Genomic DNA, 14,080 nt, shown 5'->3' with positions numbered 1-14,080 from the left:
CCGGGCGGATCACCCCCTGCAGATTCCGACGCTCACGGACGTGCGCATCTCCATCCGTGCCATAGACTCCCTTCTATGGTCGGGCGGATCCTGCTGTCCATCCAAAGGATGAACCTGTGGAACCTGAGCAGCGGAATCCACAGGGGGTGATCCGCCCAGATTTCTCAGTGTAAACATACCCTAAGGGTAGCTTCACACGTACTGGATTTGCAGCGGATTTCACGCTGCGAGATTGCAGCGAAATCCGCTGCAGATCCTGGTAGTGTGAAGTTGAATGGGTCACATACCTGCAGCGGAATGAAAATTCCGTTGCCAGTATGTGACCCAGCCCCTTTAGGGTACAAACACACACAGCAGATACGCAGCAGATTTGATGCTGTGTTCAGTTATTTTGATCTAATCTGCTGCGTATCGCAGCAGTAAATACGCAGCGTATAAGCCGTGTGTGTTTGTACCCTTAACCCGCAGCCGCCTGCAGCCCCTGGCCCAGATCAAACATTACTCGCTCGTCCCCGCGGCTGTGTGTGAGGCTCCCCTCGCTCCCCATCAGCCAATCAGTGCACGGCAACACTGATTGGCTGATGGGGGCCAGGAGCTTCACACACAGCCGTGGTGCTGAGCAGGTAATGTATGCTCTGGGCCAGGGGCTGCAGGCGGTGGGGGGTTAAAGGGGTCGGCTTACATATCTGCAGTGGAATAGAAATTCCGCTTTGGATATGTAACCCCATTGACCTTCACACTACATAGATCTGCAGCGGATTCCGCTGCAAACTCGCAGCGTGAAATCCGCTGCAGATCCGGACGTGTGAAGCTACCCTTAGGGTGCCTTCACACACACTGGATCTGCAGCAGATCCGCCGTAGATTTGATGGTACAGATTTGATGCTGTATTCAGTTATTTAGATCAAATCAGCTGCGGATCCACTGCGGTTCTGCAGCAGAAAATCCGCTGCGATTCTGTGTGTGTGTGAAGCTGCCCTTAGGGTATGTTCCCACACAGTATTTTTGCTTAGTATTTTGCAGCCAAAACATGGAGTGGATTGTAAACACAGAAAGGTTCTTTTCACATTGTTTTAAAATAACATCCACTAAATTTCACCAGTGTGTGAACATAGCCTTTCTGTGTTTTCCACCCCTGGTTTTTGCAAAAATACCGAGTGGGAACATAGCCTAACATTGCATTTTTTTTTGTAAATGTTTCTTTGTCGAAGTTTTTTATTTTTTTTCTGTATACAGAAATATGGACAACTGTGTTTTTGGTAGCCAACAAAAAACAAATTACGGCATACAGCAGCATCTGTTTAAGGTATATGTCCTTTCCAGCAGATTACTTTTATTATTTCCAACAAATGTATACATTAAACATACACAAAAAACTGTTTGAACTCTGACAGGGGCTAGGTGTACACTGTGCCAGAGGCTCCAGAGCTTCCATCACAGTATCTGTTTGGCACTGCTAAATGGAGCCAATCAGATTGCTGCCCCAATGGACATGAATGTAGCCCAACAAACCACATTGTCTCTAAGGGCCCTATTCCACAGGAACGATAATCTGCTGAATCGGCCCGATGCGGCCGATTATCGCTCGGTGGAATAGAGAGAACGATCAGCCGATGATCGTGTCAATCGTGTTAATGGAAGTAAATTACAAACCTCTGGCACCAGTCGATTTGAAAGAAAAAGGTTTTTGGTGAACAACCCTTTTAAATATTTGCACTGTTGTTCTGACAGTTCCGAGGGACCGGTCCACAGTATACAGTCTGTGCATGGCGTATATTGTAAAGGTGTGAGTGGCCACTTAGGGCTGTATTACACGACCCAACATTATACTGTAAAGTGAGCGCCGATTTGCTAGTTCAGCGCTTGCTTACTGAGCCCATACACAGCTCAACTGTCATGCTGTGTGTATGTATATATATATATATATATATATATATATATATATATATATATACACACACACACACACTCACTGGCCACTTTGTACTCACTGGTACACCTGTCCAACTGCACGTTACCACTTAATTTCTAATCAGCCAATCACATGGCAGCAACATGTAGACATGGTCAAGACAATCTCCTGCAGTTCAAACCGAGCATCAGTATGGGGAAGAAAGGTGATTTGAGGGCCTTTGAATGTGGCATGGTTGTTGGTGCCAGAAGGGCTGGTCTGAGTATTTCAGAAACTGCTGATCTACTGGGATTTTCACGCACAACCATCTCTAGGGTTTACAGAGAATGGTCCGAAAAAGAAAAAACATCCAGTGTGCGGCAGTTCTGTGGGCGGAAATGCCTTGTTGATGCCAGAGGTCAGAGGAGAATGGGCAGACTGGTTCGAGCTGATAGAAAGGCAACAGTGACTCAAATAGCCAACCGTTACAACCAAGGTAGACAGAAAAGCATCTCTGAACGCACAGTACGTCCAACTTTGAGGCAGATGGGCTACAGCAGCAGAAGACCACACCGGGTGCCACTCCTTTCAGCTAAGAACAGGAAACTGAGGCTACAATTTGCACAAGCTCATCGAAATTGGACAGTAGAAGATTGGAAAAACGTTGCCTGGTCTGATGAGTCTCGATTTCTGCTGCGACATTCGGATGGTAGGGTCAGAATTTGGCGTCAACAACATGAAAGCATGGATCCATCCTGCCTTGTATCAACGGTTCAGGCTGGTGGTGGTGGTGTCATGGTGTGGGGAATATTTTCTTGGCACTCTTTGGGCCCTTTGGTACCAATTGAGCATCGTTGCAACGCCACAGCCTACCTGAGTATTGTTGCTGACCATGTCCATCCCTTTATGACCACAATGGACCCAACATCTGATGGCTACTTTCAGCAGGATAATGCGCCATGTCATAAAGCTAGAATCATCTCAGACTGGTTTCTTGAACATGACAATGAGTTCACTGTACTCAAATGGCCTCCACAGGCACCAGATCTCAATCCAATAGAGCATCTTTGGGATGTGGTGGAACAGGAGATTCGCATCATGGATGTGCAGCCGACAAATCTGCGGCAACTGTGTGATGCCATCATGTCAATATGGACCAAAATCTTCCAGCACCTTGTTGTATCTATGCCACCAAGAATTGAGGCAGTTCTGAAGGCAAAAGGGGGTCCAACCCGTTACTAGCATGGTGTACCTAATAAAGTGGCCAAAGTGAGACAAAATAAAATCTTTAAATTAAAAAAACATATCGGGGACGATGTATTAGAAATGCAGTATGATGTAACAATGGGGGTGGCTCTATGGACAGGAGTTATGTATGACGGGACAGGTAGAGCTGATGTAATCAGGTTCAATAATCAGTGTCTGTACATAATTACAAGTGACCTATATAGGTTTTGTGCGTGATACAACAGTGCCCTTGAGAAAGTGTCAGGTTCAGGTTGTGTCAGGGACGAAACGCATGGGTTTAGTGGACCCAGACATGGATCGCTTCATGTTGGTGATATTTACTTTGGATAACTTTATTTTTTGATGCACCTCTTTGCCATTTCTTGTTTTGTGTCTGCTTACATTTTTCATTGCCTTATATTTTTTCTAGTTATCAGACTTTAAGGTTTATTATATGGCATGTCTTGTTCTGTTTTTTTTGGAGTTCTGATATACTCATGCCATTAGGGTTGAGCATTCTAATATTTTGGTAGTATCTTGTCTTCTATATTGTTATATTCCACCAATTACAAGCATCCATAGGCATTCTGCAGTGAATGGGATGCTAATGTATACTGCGGCAGACAGCAGTGACCCCAAATAAGTCACCCATTGACACCATTCATGCTGTATAATCTAATGTAATAAGTCTCAGTAGCACAGCAGAACACACTATTGAGGCCCCCTAAGCTAGCATATATGGCTTGAACAGAGTCCCTAGTTTAAGCCATTGGAATGACTAGGGCCCAGTGCTGTTTGCCATAGTATATACCAGCATGCCGATCTCAGCAGGATGCACATAGATACATGTGATAGGCAGACAAATCACACTGTGAACCATTAAATTATCTCTCCTCTCTTCCCAATATACATGAACTTTTGGCTTATTACTTCCAGAACAAAAGGGTTGGGTGCCGGTAAAATCATGTGTGCACAACTTAAAATGAATACAGTTACTTTTCAGGACAGTTGCACTAAAGCATGCTGGCCCAGATTTACTACAATAGTCAGGTTTTTAAAATTCATACATAACGGTTATAGAAGCTCATCCCTCTAGATTTTTAGGTCTGGCAGTTCTTGTGTATTTGGCTGGTTTTCCACTACTTGCACCAGCGAAAACTTACCACTTTAAAGTCGGTCAGCTATGAGCAATGTAGGTTCACCAAAAACTAGTAGAAGTTTCATCATCAGGTGGTATAGACTGATCCCTCACTGGTCAGGGCCTGAACACCCAATGATCAAAACTTTTGACATGTCCCTAGCTTATTCTTCAGAGGTCTTTTCTTAAATGAAAACTTTAACTGGATTTTTTTTTTAAAGGGGAACTATTAGAAAGTTAGATTCGTAGAATTCACAGATAGTTCACCTTTAACATAACCACTTTATCCTCTGACCCCATTTTCACTAAGCTCTATAATGTCTGTTCCAGACTTTGGTTCCAGTGCAGAAAACAGAACAGAAGCTCTTGACAGGTTTTTCTGGATGACAATGAAATGCTCCTACAGTGGCACCTCTACATTTAGTGTACCTGTAGGCCAGAAATTACAGGGGTACCCTACATACAGTCACCACCCATTGTGACCATTCTGTTTATCACACTCTGTCAGCACCATGATTTGACCATGCCAGTGATGCAAACATAACTCCCGGGATACAGAGATTTTGTTAAGCATCAGTAGCATAGCTTTATAGGGTTACCAGGTGCTATGTGAACATAACAGGGATAAATTAATGTCTCAACAAGTATGCATAAAGTAGCCGGCTCACCTCTGCCTCCTACGAGTGCCCACATCTGTATCCAATCAGCGAACAAGGAAGAAAGCGATGGATCCAGCATGCAATAAGACTTGTAAACTATATTCCAAAAGTTTAAAATTCGGCAGGACCGCATTCAGACTCCACCAGCTACACCTCTACGCATTCTGGGTGCATGCGCCCTGTCAGATGTATTCTGTTAACCCCTTAGTTATACACATACCACAAATATTCATTAGTAATGCAAGTACAAGGGGTTAACAGAGTACGTCAGAGTACACGCACCTGAAACGTGTAGAGGGGTAGCTGTTATGGTGTGTTTACAGAGATTTTTTTGACAGATTTCTGAAGCCAAAGCCAGGAATAGACTATAAACAGGGTGCAGGTCATAAAGGAAAGACTGAGATTCCCTGTCTTTTCAAGTCCATTCCTGACTTTGGCTTCCAAAATTGGTCAGATAAATTTGCCTGTGTAAATGCACCATTAGAGTCTGAATGGTGTTCTGCCAAATTTTAAGCTTTTGGACTAAAGTTGACAAGTTTTATTGAACGCTGGATCCATCGCTTTCCTTCTTGCTCTTCATAGATTTATGTCCCAATTGAGTTTTAAGCACACCGCGTAAGGAACCCTCAGGAGGTATGGTGAGTGCACCTGCATGTGCTCCCATGTTCCTGTCCGATTCATGCAAACTACTTTACTTAGTAGTTTAAAATTTCCAAAAATTAAGGGGTTTTCTATGACTTTACTATTGACGGCTTATCTTAAGGAAAGGCCACCAATCTCCACATCCTGAAAAACCTTGAGTTTCATTAGACTTATTTTCTATGATTTCACCATTTCTTGAAGTGATACATTAGTAAGATATGCTATGGAACCACCACTGCAGTGTCCGCCCAAGCACCCACAGTGCACAACTCTATTCAAGTTAATGGGGTCAACTGTAGTCCCCTGCTTAACATGAGAGGACTAGCATACAGAGTAAAACACTGCGGTGGCTCTACACACTCAGGACTGGTGATATTAGACCCCCCCCACTATTAATTCGATAGCATATCCTAGTGATATGCCATTACCTGACAAGATGGAAATACCCATCTGATGACTCTGAAGACCAAGGCCAGTGTTGTATTAGCAAAACTCCCCCATTATTCCCATCATGCCTACACAGTTAAAAGGTGTCCAAGCATAACTGGAATAGTAGTTTTGCAACAGTTGTGCCAACTATATCGGAATCTAACAAATTCCCTCTGTAAATGGAGGTGAAGTTGTGTAAACCACATGGAGACCACACACTGGAGGGTAGAGGATGGTTTATTGAGCTTGCACAGGGCAGTACTCGTATATACACGTTACGGGTAGACCATTTATTTCTTGCCAGACTCTTCTTCCTTTGAGAGTGTCTTTATGATCTCCTCTTTTTTGGCCTGAAGTCTTTCCTCACGGCGCTTCCTTGCCTCCTTTGTCTTGGATCTGCGAGCCTCTGCCTGGTCACTATACAGGAGGTAAAAAATATCAGTCAACTACTAATCTTTGAACACTGTAAAACAAACACTGGCATACGGATCTATATTGCCACATCAGACCTTATCCAGATGGCTACCAGTATAATTACATAGCTAAAAAAAAAAAAAAGCTAAATAAATCCCCCTCCCCCTTTTTTCCTTTTAAGATGTTGGTACGCTGTGGCATAAATCACGTGAACCATACATGACAGGACATAACCCAACCCAAACTAAATTCCCTGGAAGTTCTGGAACTGATACTTACGCCAAGAGCTTCTTGCGAGCTTTGTCTGCCTTCAGTTTGTGGATGTGCTCCATGAGAATACGCTTGTTCTTGAACACGTTACCCTTGACTTTTAGGTACAGACTGTGGTACCTGTAAAACAAAAGCACAGTGATTGTTACCACCATTTCGGGGTTTATTACACAGCAGTAGGGCCAGCTTTGTATTTACAACAAAGTTAAAATGGAGTAAAAGCTAATGTAGATCTTTGCCTACCGATTTCTGTTAAGAACTACAACAGAAGTAGGGTATGTATTACTGGAAATAACTGAAAGGGGCACACTATCACCAAGGCAGGCCTTACATTCATGTTTAAGGCCTGTTCACACTATGGAATTGGCACAGAAATTCCATGCGGAACCTGTCTGCACAGACTTCGCACCAAATCCAGCCTTCTATCGGTTTTAGCGGAAGCGTGTGAGCCCTCCCAAAGAATTGACACGTTAATTCTTTAAGCAGAGGCGCGCGAGCCCTCCCATTCAAACAGATAGTTGGTGCAGTCTGTGCAGACAGATTCCGCATGGAATGTCGTTGCCGATTCCTAAGTGTGAACAGGCCCTTAGGGTGTCATCCTCAAAACCTCTCCTACCACTAGTGTTCAGTGGACCTGTCAAACTGTTCCACTATCCAATTCTCTATGGCTGCAGAAGTTGGATGCAGCCCTTGGGATTCCTGGAAAACGTGAATACAGCCATAGGCTGTTTCCATGTTTTCCCGGCAGCATCCCAACTTCTGCATCTGTGGGGAATAAAATGCGTTTGTGTTCAGAGAACAGAGTAAAAATCAAAGTTTCTACTACGCAGAGGAAGTGAACTGTGGACTTTAAATGAGAGAAAAGTTTACTATGGCTGTAACCATGTTTTCCAGGAAGCCTTAGGGCTGCATCCAACTTCTTCAGCCACCGGTAATCAAATGCCGCACATGGGTTCAGATGGACCCAAGCGTGCTCGAGATTCACTCAACTCTAATTACTGAACATACAGAATAGAAGATATTATCCACAAACTATGGTCATGTTTTAATTAAAATATCATTAGTAAAATGAGTGCCCCTGAGGAAAATGGGTAAGACAACTCCATGCATGAGATACTGCACTGTGCTTCCAGAATGTAGAAATGCTTTAATTCTCTGGTACAAGGAGTCAAAGGCTTTTCCAAGCTGCTGATCTACTGTAAGCTGCAATGCCACCCCCCTCCCAATCCTTCTTGATCGATAGCTGGAAGCAGAGTGGATATATGAAAAGTACCACGTTTCTCCTTGACAGTTCTTAGGGTCTATTTATACAGAATAATTATCTGCCAAAGATTTGAAGCCAAAGCCAGAAACAGACTATAAACAGATCAGGTCATAAAGGAAAGACTGAGATTTCTCCTCTTTTCAAATCCATTCCTGGCTTTGCCTTCAAATCTTTGGCAGATAATGTGTAAATAAACCCTTAATGTCACCAGTTTGGAACATGAATTTCAGCCGAGTGATTCCCTTTAAGGCATATCTAATTAAAGCGATTTGACAATGCTATCTCCAGACAGACAAGATTATAATGAAGTCTGTTCAAATAGAAATGGAAGTGTTTAGAGCCTTACATGTGCCTGTCAATCTTCTTTGACTCACGGTAACGACGGAGCAGGCGGCGAAGAATTCTCATCCTCCTCATCCAGGACAGCTTCTCAGGCATACGAGCGTTGGCGGTACCCTTTCTCTTACCTGAAAGACAAGAGGGTATCAGCATTGACTGTATGAATATGAGGACATTACACAGCCTATGTACTAGTTAGGAATGAGCAAATTTACAGTAGGAATGAAACGCTTCTTTAGGGTACAAACCCACACACCGTATACACAGCAGATACGCAACAAATACGCAGCAGATTTGTTGGTACAGATTTGATGCTGTGTTCAGTTATTTAGATATAATCTGCTGCGTATTTGCTGCGTATTTGCTGCGTATCGCAGCAGTAAATACGCTGCTTATACGGCGTGTGGGTTTATACCCTTAGGATCGACCGGGAAACTTCTTAGTTTCCCAGGAGTGAATCCAGCTTTCGCCAGCACCCGGGAAAGAACACGCACTTCAAAGGCAGCTGGCTGACAAGCTGCCGGATGATCCTAATGAAGTGCTTTGCTTCGTTAATATTTTAAATTTGCTCATGCCTAGTTCCAGTCTTTGTCCTTGAGCCAACTCTGTCTTGGGGATCAATGATGCTGTTAGCATGGGTCCCCAGACCATATAGTAGTATAGAAATATCACTGTATTAAACTCTGGTGAACCTGACCTTATACAGGCTCATTACAGCAACCTTTTAAAGAGTCACTGTCGTATTTTTTTTTTTTGCAGAAATCAATAGTCCAGGCGATTTTAAGAAACTTTGTAATTGGGTTTATTAGCCAAATCTGCCATTATCTGCATGTAAAAAGCCTTTTCCCAGGTCCCCCCCTCCTTCCTCTTTTTCATCCACTCTGAAAAATCTGAAAATTGTGACTTGTTGCAGGAGACGTCCCCTGTCTGCTCTAGGGAGAGGGGAGGGGGGAGGAGGAAGGAGGGAGTTAGCCGGCAGCAGAAAGCAGATAACAGAGGATTACAGGCTGGTTGGCTGGGTGACAGCTGTAATCTGAGCTCAGACAGGTCACTGGTGATGGTCAGAACAGATAACGGGTGAGGGATTTGTAGATTAACTCTTTGTTGTCCTGTTTTGGTCTTTTCTTTAGCTCTCTCCATAGGAGAACAATGAAGACAGGGGGGAGAGCTTCAAACTGCTTTTTCATGATAAAAATGCATTTTTCGGATAATAAACCCAATTACAAAGTTTCTTAAAATCGCCTGGACTATTGATTTCTGCAAAAAAAAAATTCACGACAGTGACACTTTAAGGTTAAGGATATCCCTAGGTTTTGATCCATTTGGCTCTAGTTCCACAATTACATATTCCTAGGCAACTAAACCTCAACATGAACCACCCATGGGTATACCACACAGAAAACAGATGTAGAAGATATAATAAAGCTAAAACGATATGTAGGTAATACTCACCAATGCCCATATGTCTGCCCTTTCTACGTGCAAGGGTGTTCTTGCGACAACGTGCACGAGAGTGGACAGTCACTGGCTTACGGATGATCAGACCATCCTTAACCAGCTTCCTGATCTGCTGACCTGTAGGGAAAAAAGGATCCAGAGTTAGACAATTCTCACAAGACAGAATACAATGTACACAATGTGAGGGCACCAGAAAGGACACTTACGGGAGTTGGCATTAGCAATCTCATTGGTTTCATTTGGATCCAGCCATACCTTCTTCTTGCCGCAGCGCAGCACGCTGGAGGCAAGCCTCTTCTGAAGTCTGAGCATACTGTGAAAAGGAAAGGAACGTTACTAAATATACAGCAGGTTTATACAGACATTCACACAATCCTACAAAACCTATGGGACTAATAAAGATCGAGGCTAAAGAAAGCAAGATTCAGGGGATACCACTGACCCATATCACAAGTGATACCACTAGAAGGACACACAGCCGAGCTCCACAGAAGTGCTAGACATATGATCTAGAAACAGGAGGAACTGGCCTCCTCAGCTCTTAATTCTATCAGGAAAAACATCCGCCAATAAACACCTCGCCAGAAGCCACCTTAGTCTCCAGGGTAAAATAAAAGTAAACAGCTAGACATTGCCACAACACCTGAATAGTAAAATTCTGACATCAGGAAAGCAAAAGAACAAGTCCAGACAAGTTATCATAGTGACTGCCCACAAAAAAACAACAACAACAAAAAAAACAACAACATCCAGATGGAGCTACATGACATCAGCTCCCAGCACTCCCATCAGGACACTTATGGCATTTCCGCAGGACTGATAGATGCGGGTTTCACCTTTGCCTCTAGAACTGGACCTTCTGGATCATGCACAGAATGGTTTCAGCAAACAGATTGCTAGGATTAAAGTACCTGTCACATCGGCCCGCATCTGGATCAGCGGCAAGATCCTCCTAATCCAGAAGTTCAGGCCCCCATGGACACAATGAGACCATAATGCTTGCGACCCTCATTAGATCCAATGGGGTTGCACGCATTACGGTCTCATTGCATGTCCGTATCCATAGAGCCCCGAAGATAAGTACACTTACAGATTACCTCACATAAAAATAAATTGGAACTACAGAAAACGCACCGCAACTTAAAGGAGTACGGCAAAATTTTTTATTAAAGTATTGTATTGCCTCCCAAAAGTTATACACATCCCCAATACACACTTATTATGGGAATTGCTTATAAAGGGCTTTTTTCCCTGCACTTACTACTGCATCAAGGCTTCACTTCCTGGATAACACGATGATGTCACTTCCTGGATAACATGGTGATGTCACGACCCAACTCCCAGAGCTGTGCGGGCTGTAGCTGCTGGAGAGGATGATGGCAGGGGGATGCTCAGTGTCCCCCCAGTGCCCTGTGTCCCTCAGTGTCCCCCTGCCATCATCCTCTCCAGCAGCCACAACCCGCACAGCTCTGGGAGTCGGGTCGTGACATCACCATGTTATCCAGGAAGTGACATCACCATGTTATCCAGGAAGTGAAGCCTTGATGCCGTAGTAAGTGCAGGGAAAAAAAGCACTTTATAAACATTTCCCGTAATAGGTGTATATTGGGGATTCGTATAACTTTTGGCGGGCAATACAATACTTTAATAAAAATTTTCATCAGACTTCTCCTTTAAGTCAGTGGTGCCCCTATTTTAGAGACGGAGGTGAGACTGGCGTCTATCTGGCACATATTTGCTATAAATACCCCTTTAAAGTGTCACTGTCATCATAGAAAACATGTGACGTGTCAGACATGTCAAAAGTTCTGATGTTACACTTGTACCGATCCTCAGAACGGGGAGAAGACTGTGCTAAGAGCGGTCCACTCACGACTGTCATGCGATCTATGGAGCCCGACTGATTTTGCTGACAGAGTGAGGAGCAGATGTGCTGCAGCAGAGACTTCTCCACGCTTGTTCTCACAATCAGTACAGGTGTGAACACTCAGACCCGGGCCGATCATAACTTTTGATATCTCTATGACATGTAAAAAGTTTACAGTGACACTTAAAGAGGACCTGTCACCCCCCGTGCCAGGGTGACAGGCTCCCAACCCCCTGTTAGATCCCCCTATACTTACCTCATCGCACTGGGTCCCACTTCCTGAGCCAGTCGGGTGACTGAGATTTCAGTGCCCGAAGCCTGGTGCGCACGCTCACAGGAGGGTGAGATGCTCATAGAGAATGAAGGGGGAGTCCGATGCTTAGTCATTGGCTATGGGCATCGGACTCTCCTGTGAGCGCGTGCGTCGGGCGCTGAAATCTCAGTCACCCGACCGGCTCGATGAGGTAAGTATAGGGGGATCTAACAGGGGGTCGGAAGCCTGTCAACCCGGCACGGGGGGGGGGGGGGGGGTGTGTCAGGTTTCCTTTAATATCAGGAGACACCAATCTGTGGGCCTGTAGCTGTTAAGACAACAAATCCCAGCTCTGCTACGGAATTCCACCGTTTTTGCTCAGTGTGAACTGGGCCTAAGGGGGAGCACTCTGCACCCAGACAAGTAAGGCATGATCATTATGGGTGCTGCACCCCTCATCATGTACAGCAGGGCACTCTTAATGAGGATCAAGTTTATGGAGCCCGACTGCAGATTGTAGTCCTACTTTTTTGTGAAAAGGATGTGTAAACAACCACCATACACATCAATGGGTCTTATTTTTCTGTGTGTCTTGAAGTTACAGTAACGCATGAACCTAAAAGTAGTGGTTTCCAACATGCTGCAAAACTTCCCAGCATGCCTAGAGCCAGCATGCTGGAGAGCCAATATCTCTGAGCTGCAGGGACCGTCATGGGCCTCTATAGTGAAAGGAGGAGAGCTGCGTTACAGTGTGTCAGCGCAGTCTGGGAGATCACAGCCCATACAGTTATTAGGACCTTTATTTATGTAGTGTGTATAATCCCAAGCACGTATATAAAAACTACAACTCCCATCATGCATTGAAAGACAAATGCTGACCGAGCCTGATGGGAGTTGTAGTTCTGCCCACTGACTATGCTGCACTATAGAGGGGATACAATAGCGCCCCACACCGGGTGATGTCATAGCACCGCACACAGCAGCGTATCCCCGGCCTGTCACGCATGTCAGCGGCCTGCACCCCGGAGCTCAGCCCTCACACTGCGCTCCGCCACCTCCGGGCCCGCCCGGCTCCTCCACCTCACCCCAAGCCGAATCCCTCGCTCCCACAGCCCATAGCGGTGTCCCCCGGGCCCCATCCTCACTGTCCACTTCAGCTCCCCCGGCCCCTCACCTCATGGCGGCTGCTCTGCTCCAGCTCGGAAAGGAAAGGAAGTAGTTCGGTCGCTACCATTATTACCAGGGGGTAATCCCACTACGCACAAGGGGAGGTGCTAAATTCAGTATGGAATCGCTGTGATCGCTTAGCCCAGAAAAAAAGCTAAAAAGAAAATATTAATACAATCTAACGTATACGAATCAAAAAACGTGTCTAAAAGCAGAACGTAATAGAACATTTCATCCGGTCGTGCTCCCCCGTGCAGATAATTGGTTTAGTCCGCAAGGTGCGCATGCGCTTTACGGTATCTGCGGCTCACAATCACGTGGGTGGAGCACTGAAAAGCGTAAAATGGCGACTTGATGAGACATGAAGAGGCGGGGCTTGTGTAAGATGTGGGCGGGGTTATTGAGTGACAACGCAGTGTGCGATTATCCACGTTATAACATGGTGATGCGTCATATTAGAGTTCACACATGACTGAAATTCTGCAGATTTATTGGAAACAGACTAAACACAGAGATCAGGTCATAAAGGAAAAAAGGAAAGCCTGATATTTTTCCACTTTTCAACTCCATTTCTGGCTTTGGCTTCAAATCTTTGGCAGATAATCTTTCTGTGTAAATGGACCCTAAATTGGGAAAATCAACAAATGTGCAAGCTTTCTGTTCCTTTGTGAACATGCCCTAAGGATGTGTTCACAAGCTGCAGATTTTTCTAACTGGCAGAGAAGTCAAAATCTGCAACAAATCTGCAGCGTGGGAACACTCCCTGAAATGCAATCACTCTCACTTCTTTACTATTTTTTTTAAAGAATTGGGATCTGTTATGGGGGACTTTATCAGGGTGTGACCTGTTATAAGGCGGGGATTATCAGGGTGTGACCTGTTATAGAGGGGTTTATCAGGGTGTGACCTAATATGGGGGTTTATCAGGGTGTGGCCTGTTATGGGGGGTTTATCAGGGTGTGACCTGTTATAAGGCGGGGATTATCAGGGTGTGACCTGTTATGGGGGTTTATCAGGGTGTGACCTAATATGGGGGTTTATCAGGGTGTGACCTGTTATGGG

At 44.8% G+C, this 14,080-nt stretch overlaps 1 protein-coding gene across 1 annotated transcript; it reads right to left on the bottom strand.

Annotated features, from left to right (window-relative positions):
• Window positions 1–6,205: 6,205 nt before the first annotated feature.
• Window positions 6,206–13,095, bottom strand: RPL19 (ribosomal protein L19). Its single transcript, XM_069953008.1, has 6 exons — window positions 13,026–13,095; window positions 9,938–10,044; window positions 9,726–9,848; window positions 8,281–8,401; window positions 6,680–6,790; window positions 6,206–6,403 (listed from the first exon to the last, which is right to left on the bottom strand). Exons 1-6 carry the CDS (start codon window positions 13,028–13,030, stop codon window positions 6,277–6,279), a joined length of 594 nt encoding a protein of 197 aa, XP_069809109.1. The 5' UTR covers window positions 13,031–13,095; the 3' UTR covers window positions 6,206–6,276.
• Between the last annotated feature and the right edge of the window lie 985 nt (window positions 13,096–14,080).

Source organism: Dendropsophus ebraccatus, chromosome 14 (assembly GCF_027789765.1).
Source record: "Dendropsophus ebraccatus isolate aDenEbr1 chromosome 14, aDenEbr1.pat, whole genome shotgun sequence".
NCBI classification, from domain to species: Eukaryota; Metazoa; Chordata; class Amphibia; order Anura; family Hylidae; genus Dendropsophus; species Dendropsophus ebraccatus.
The sequence above is the reverse complement of the archived record's forward strand: the minus strand, read 5'-3'. Positions and strand labels throughout refer to the sequence as shown.

Bases quoted from the DNA above. Each gene is read 5' to 3' on its own strand.
- RPL19 (XM_069953008.1), bottom strand. The intron at 8,402-9,725 runs GTGAGTATTACC...CTTGTCTTTCAG, and splicing joins GGGCAGACATATGGGCATTG to GTAAGAGAAAGGGTACCGCC. The intron at 6,791-8,280 runs GTAAGGCTCTAA...TTTGTTTTACAG, and splicing joins AAGAAGATTGACAGGCACAT to GTACCACAGTCTGTACCTAA.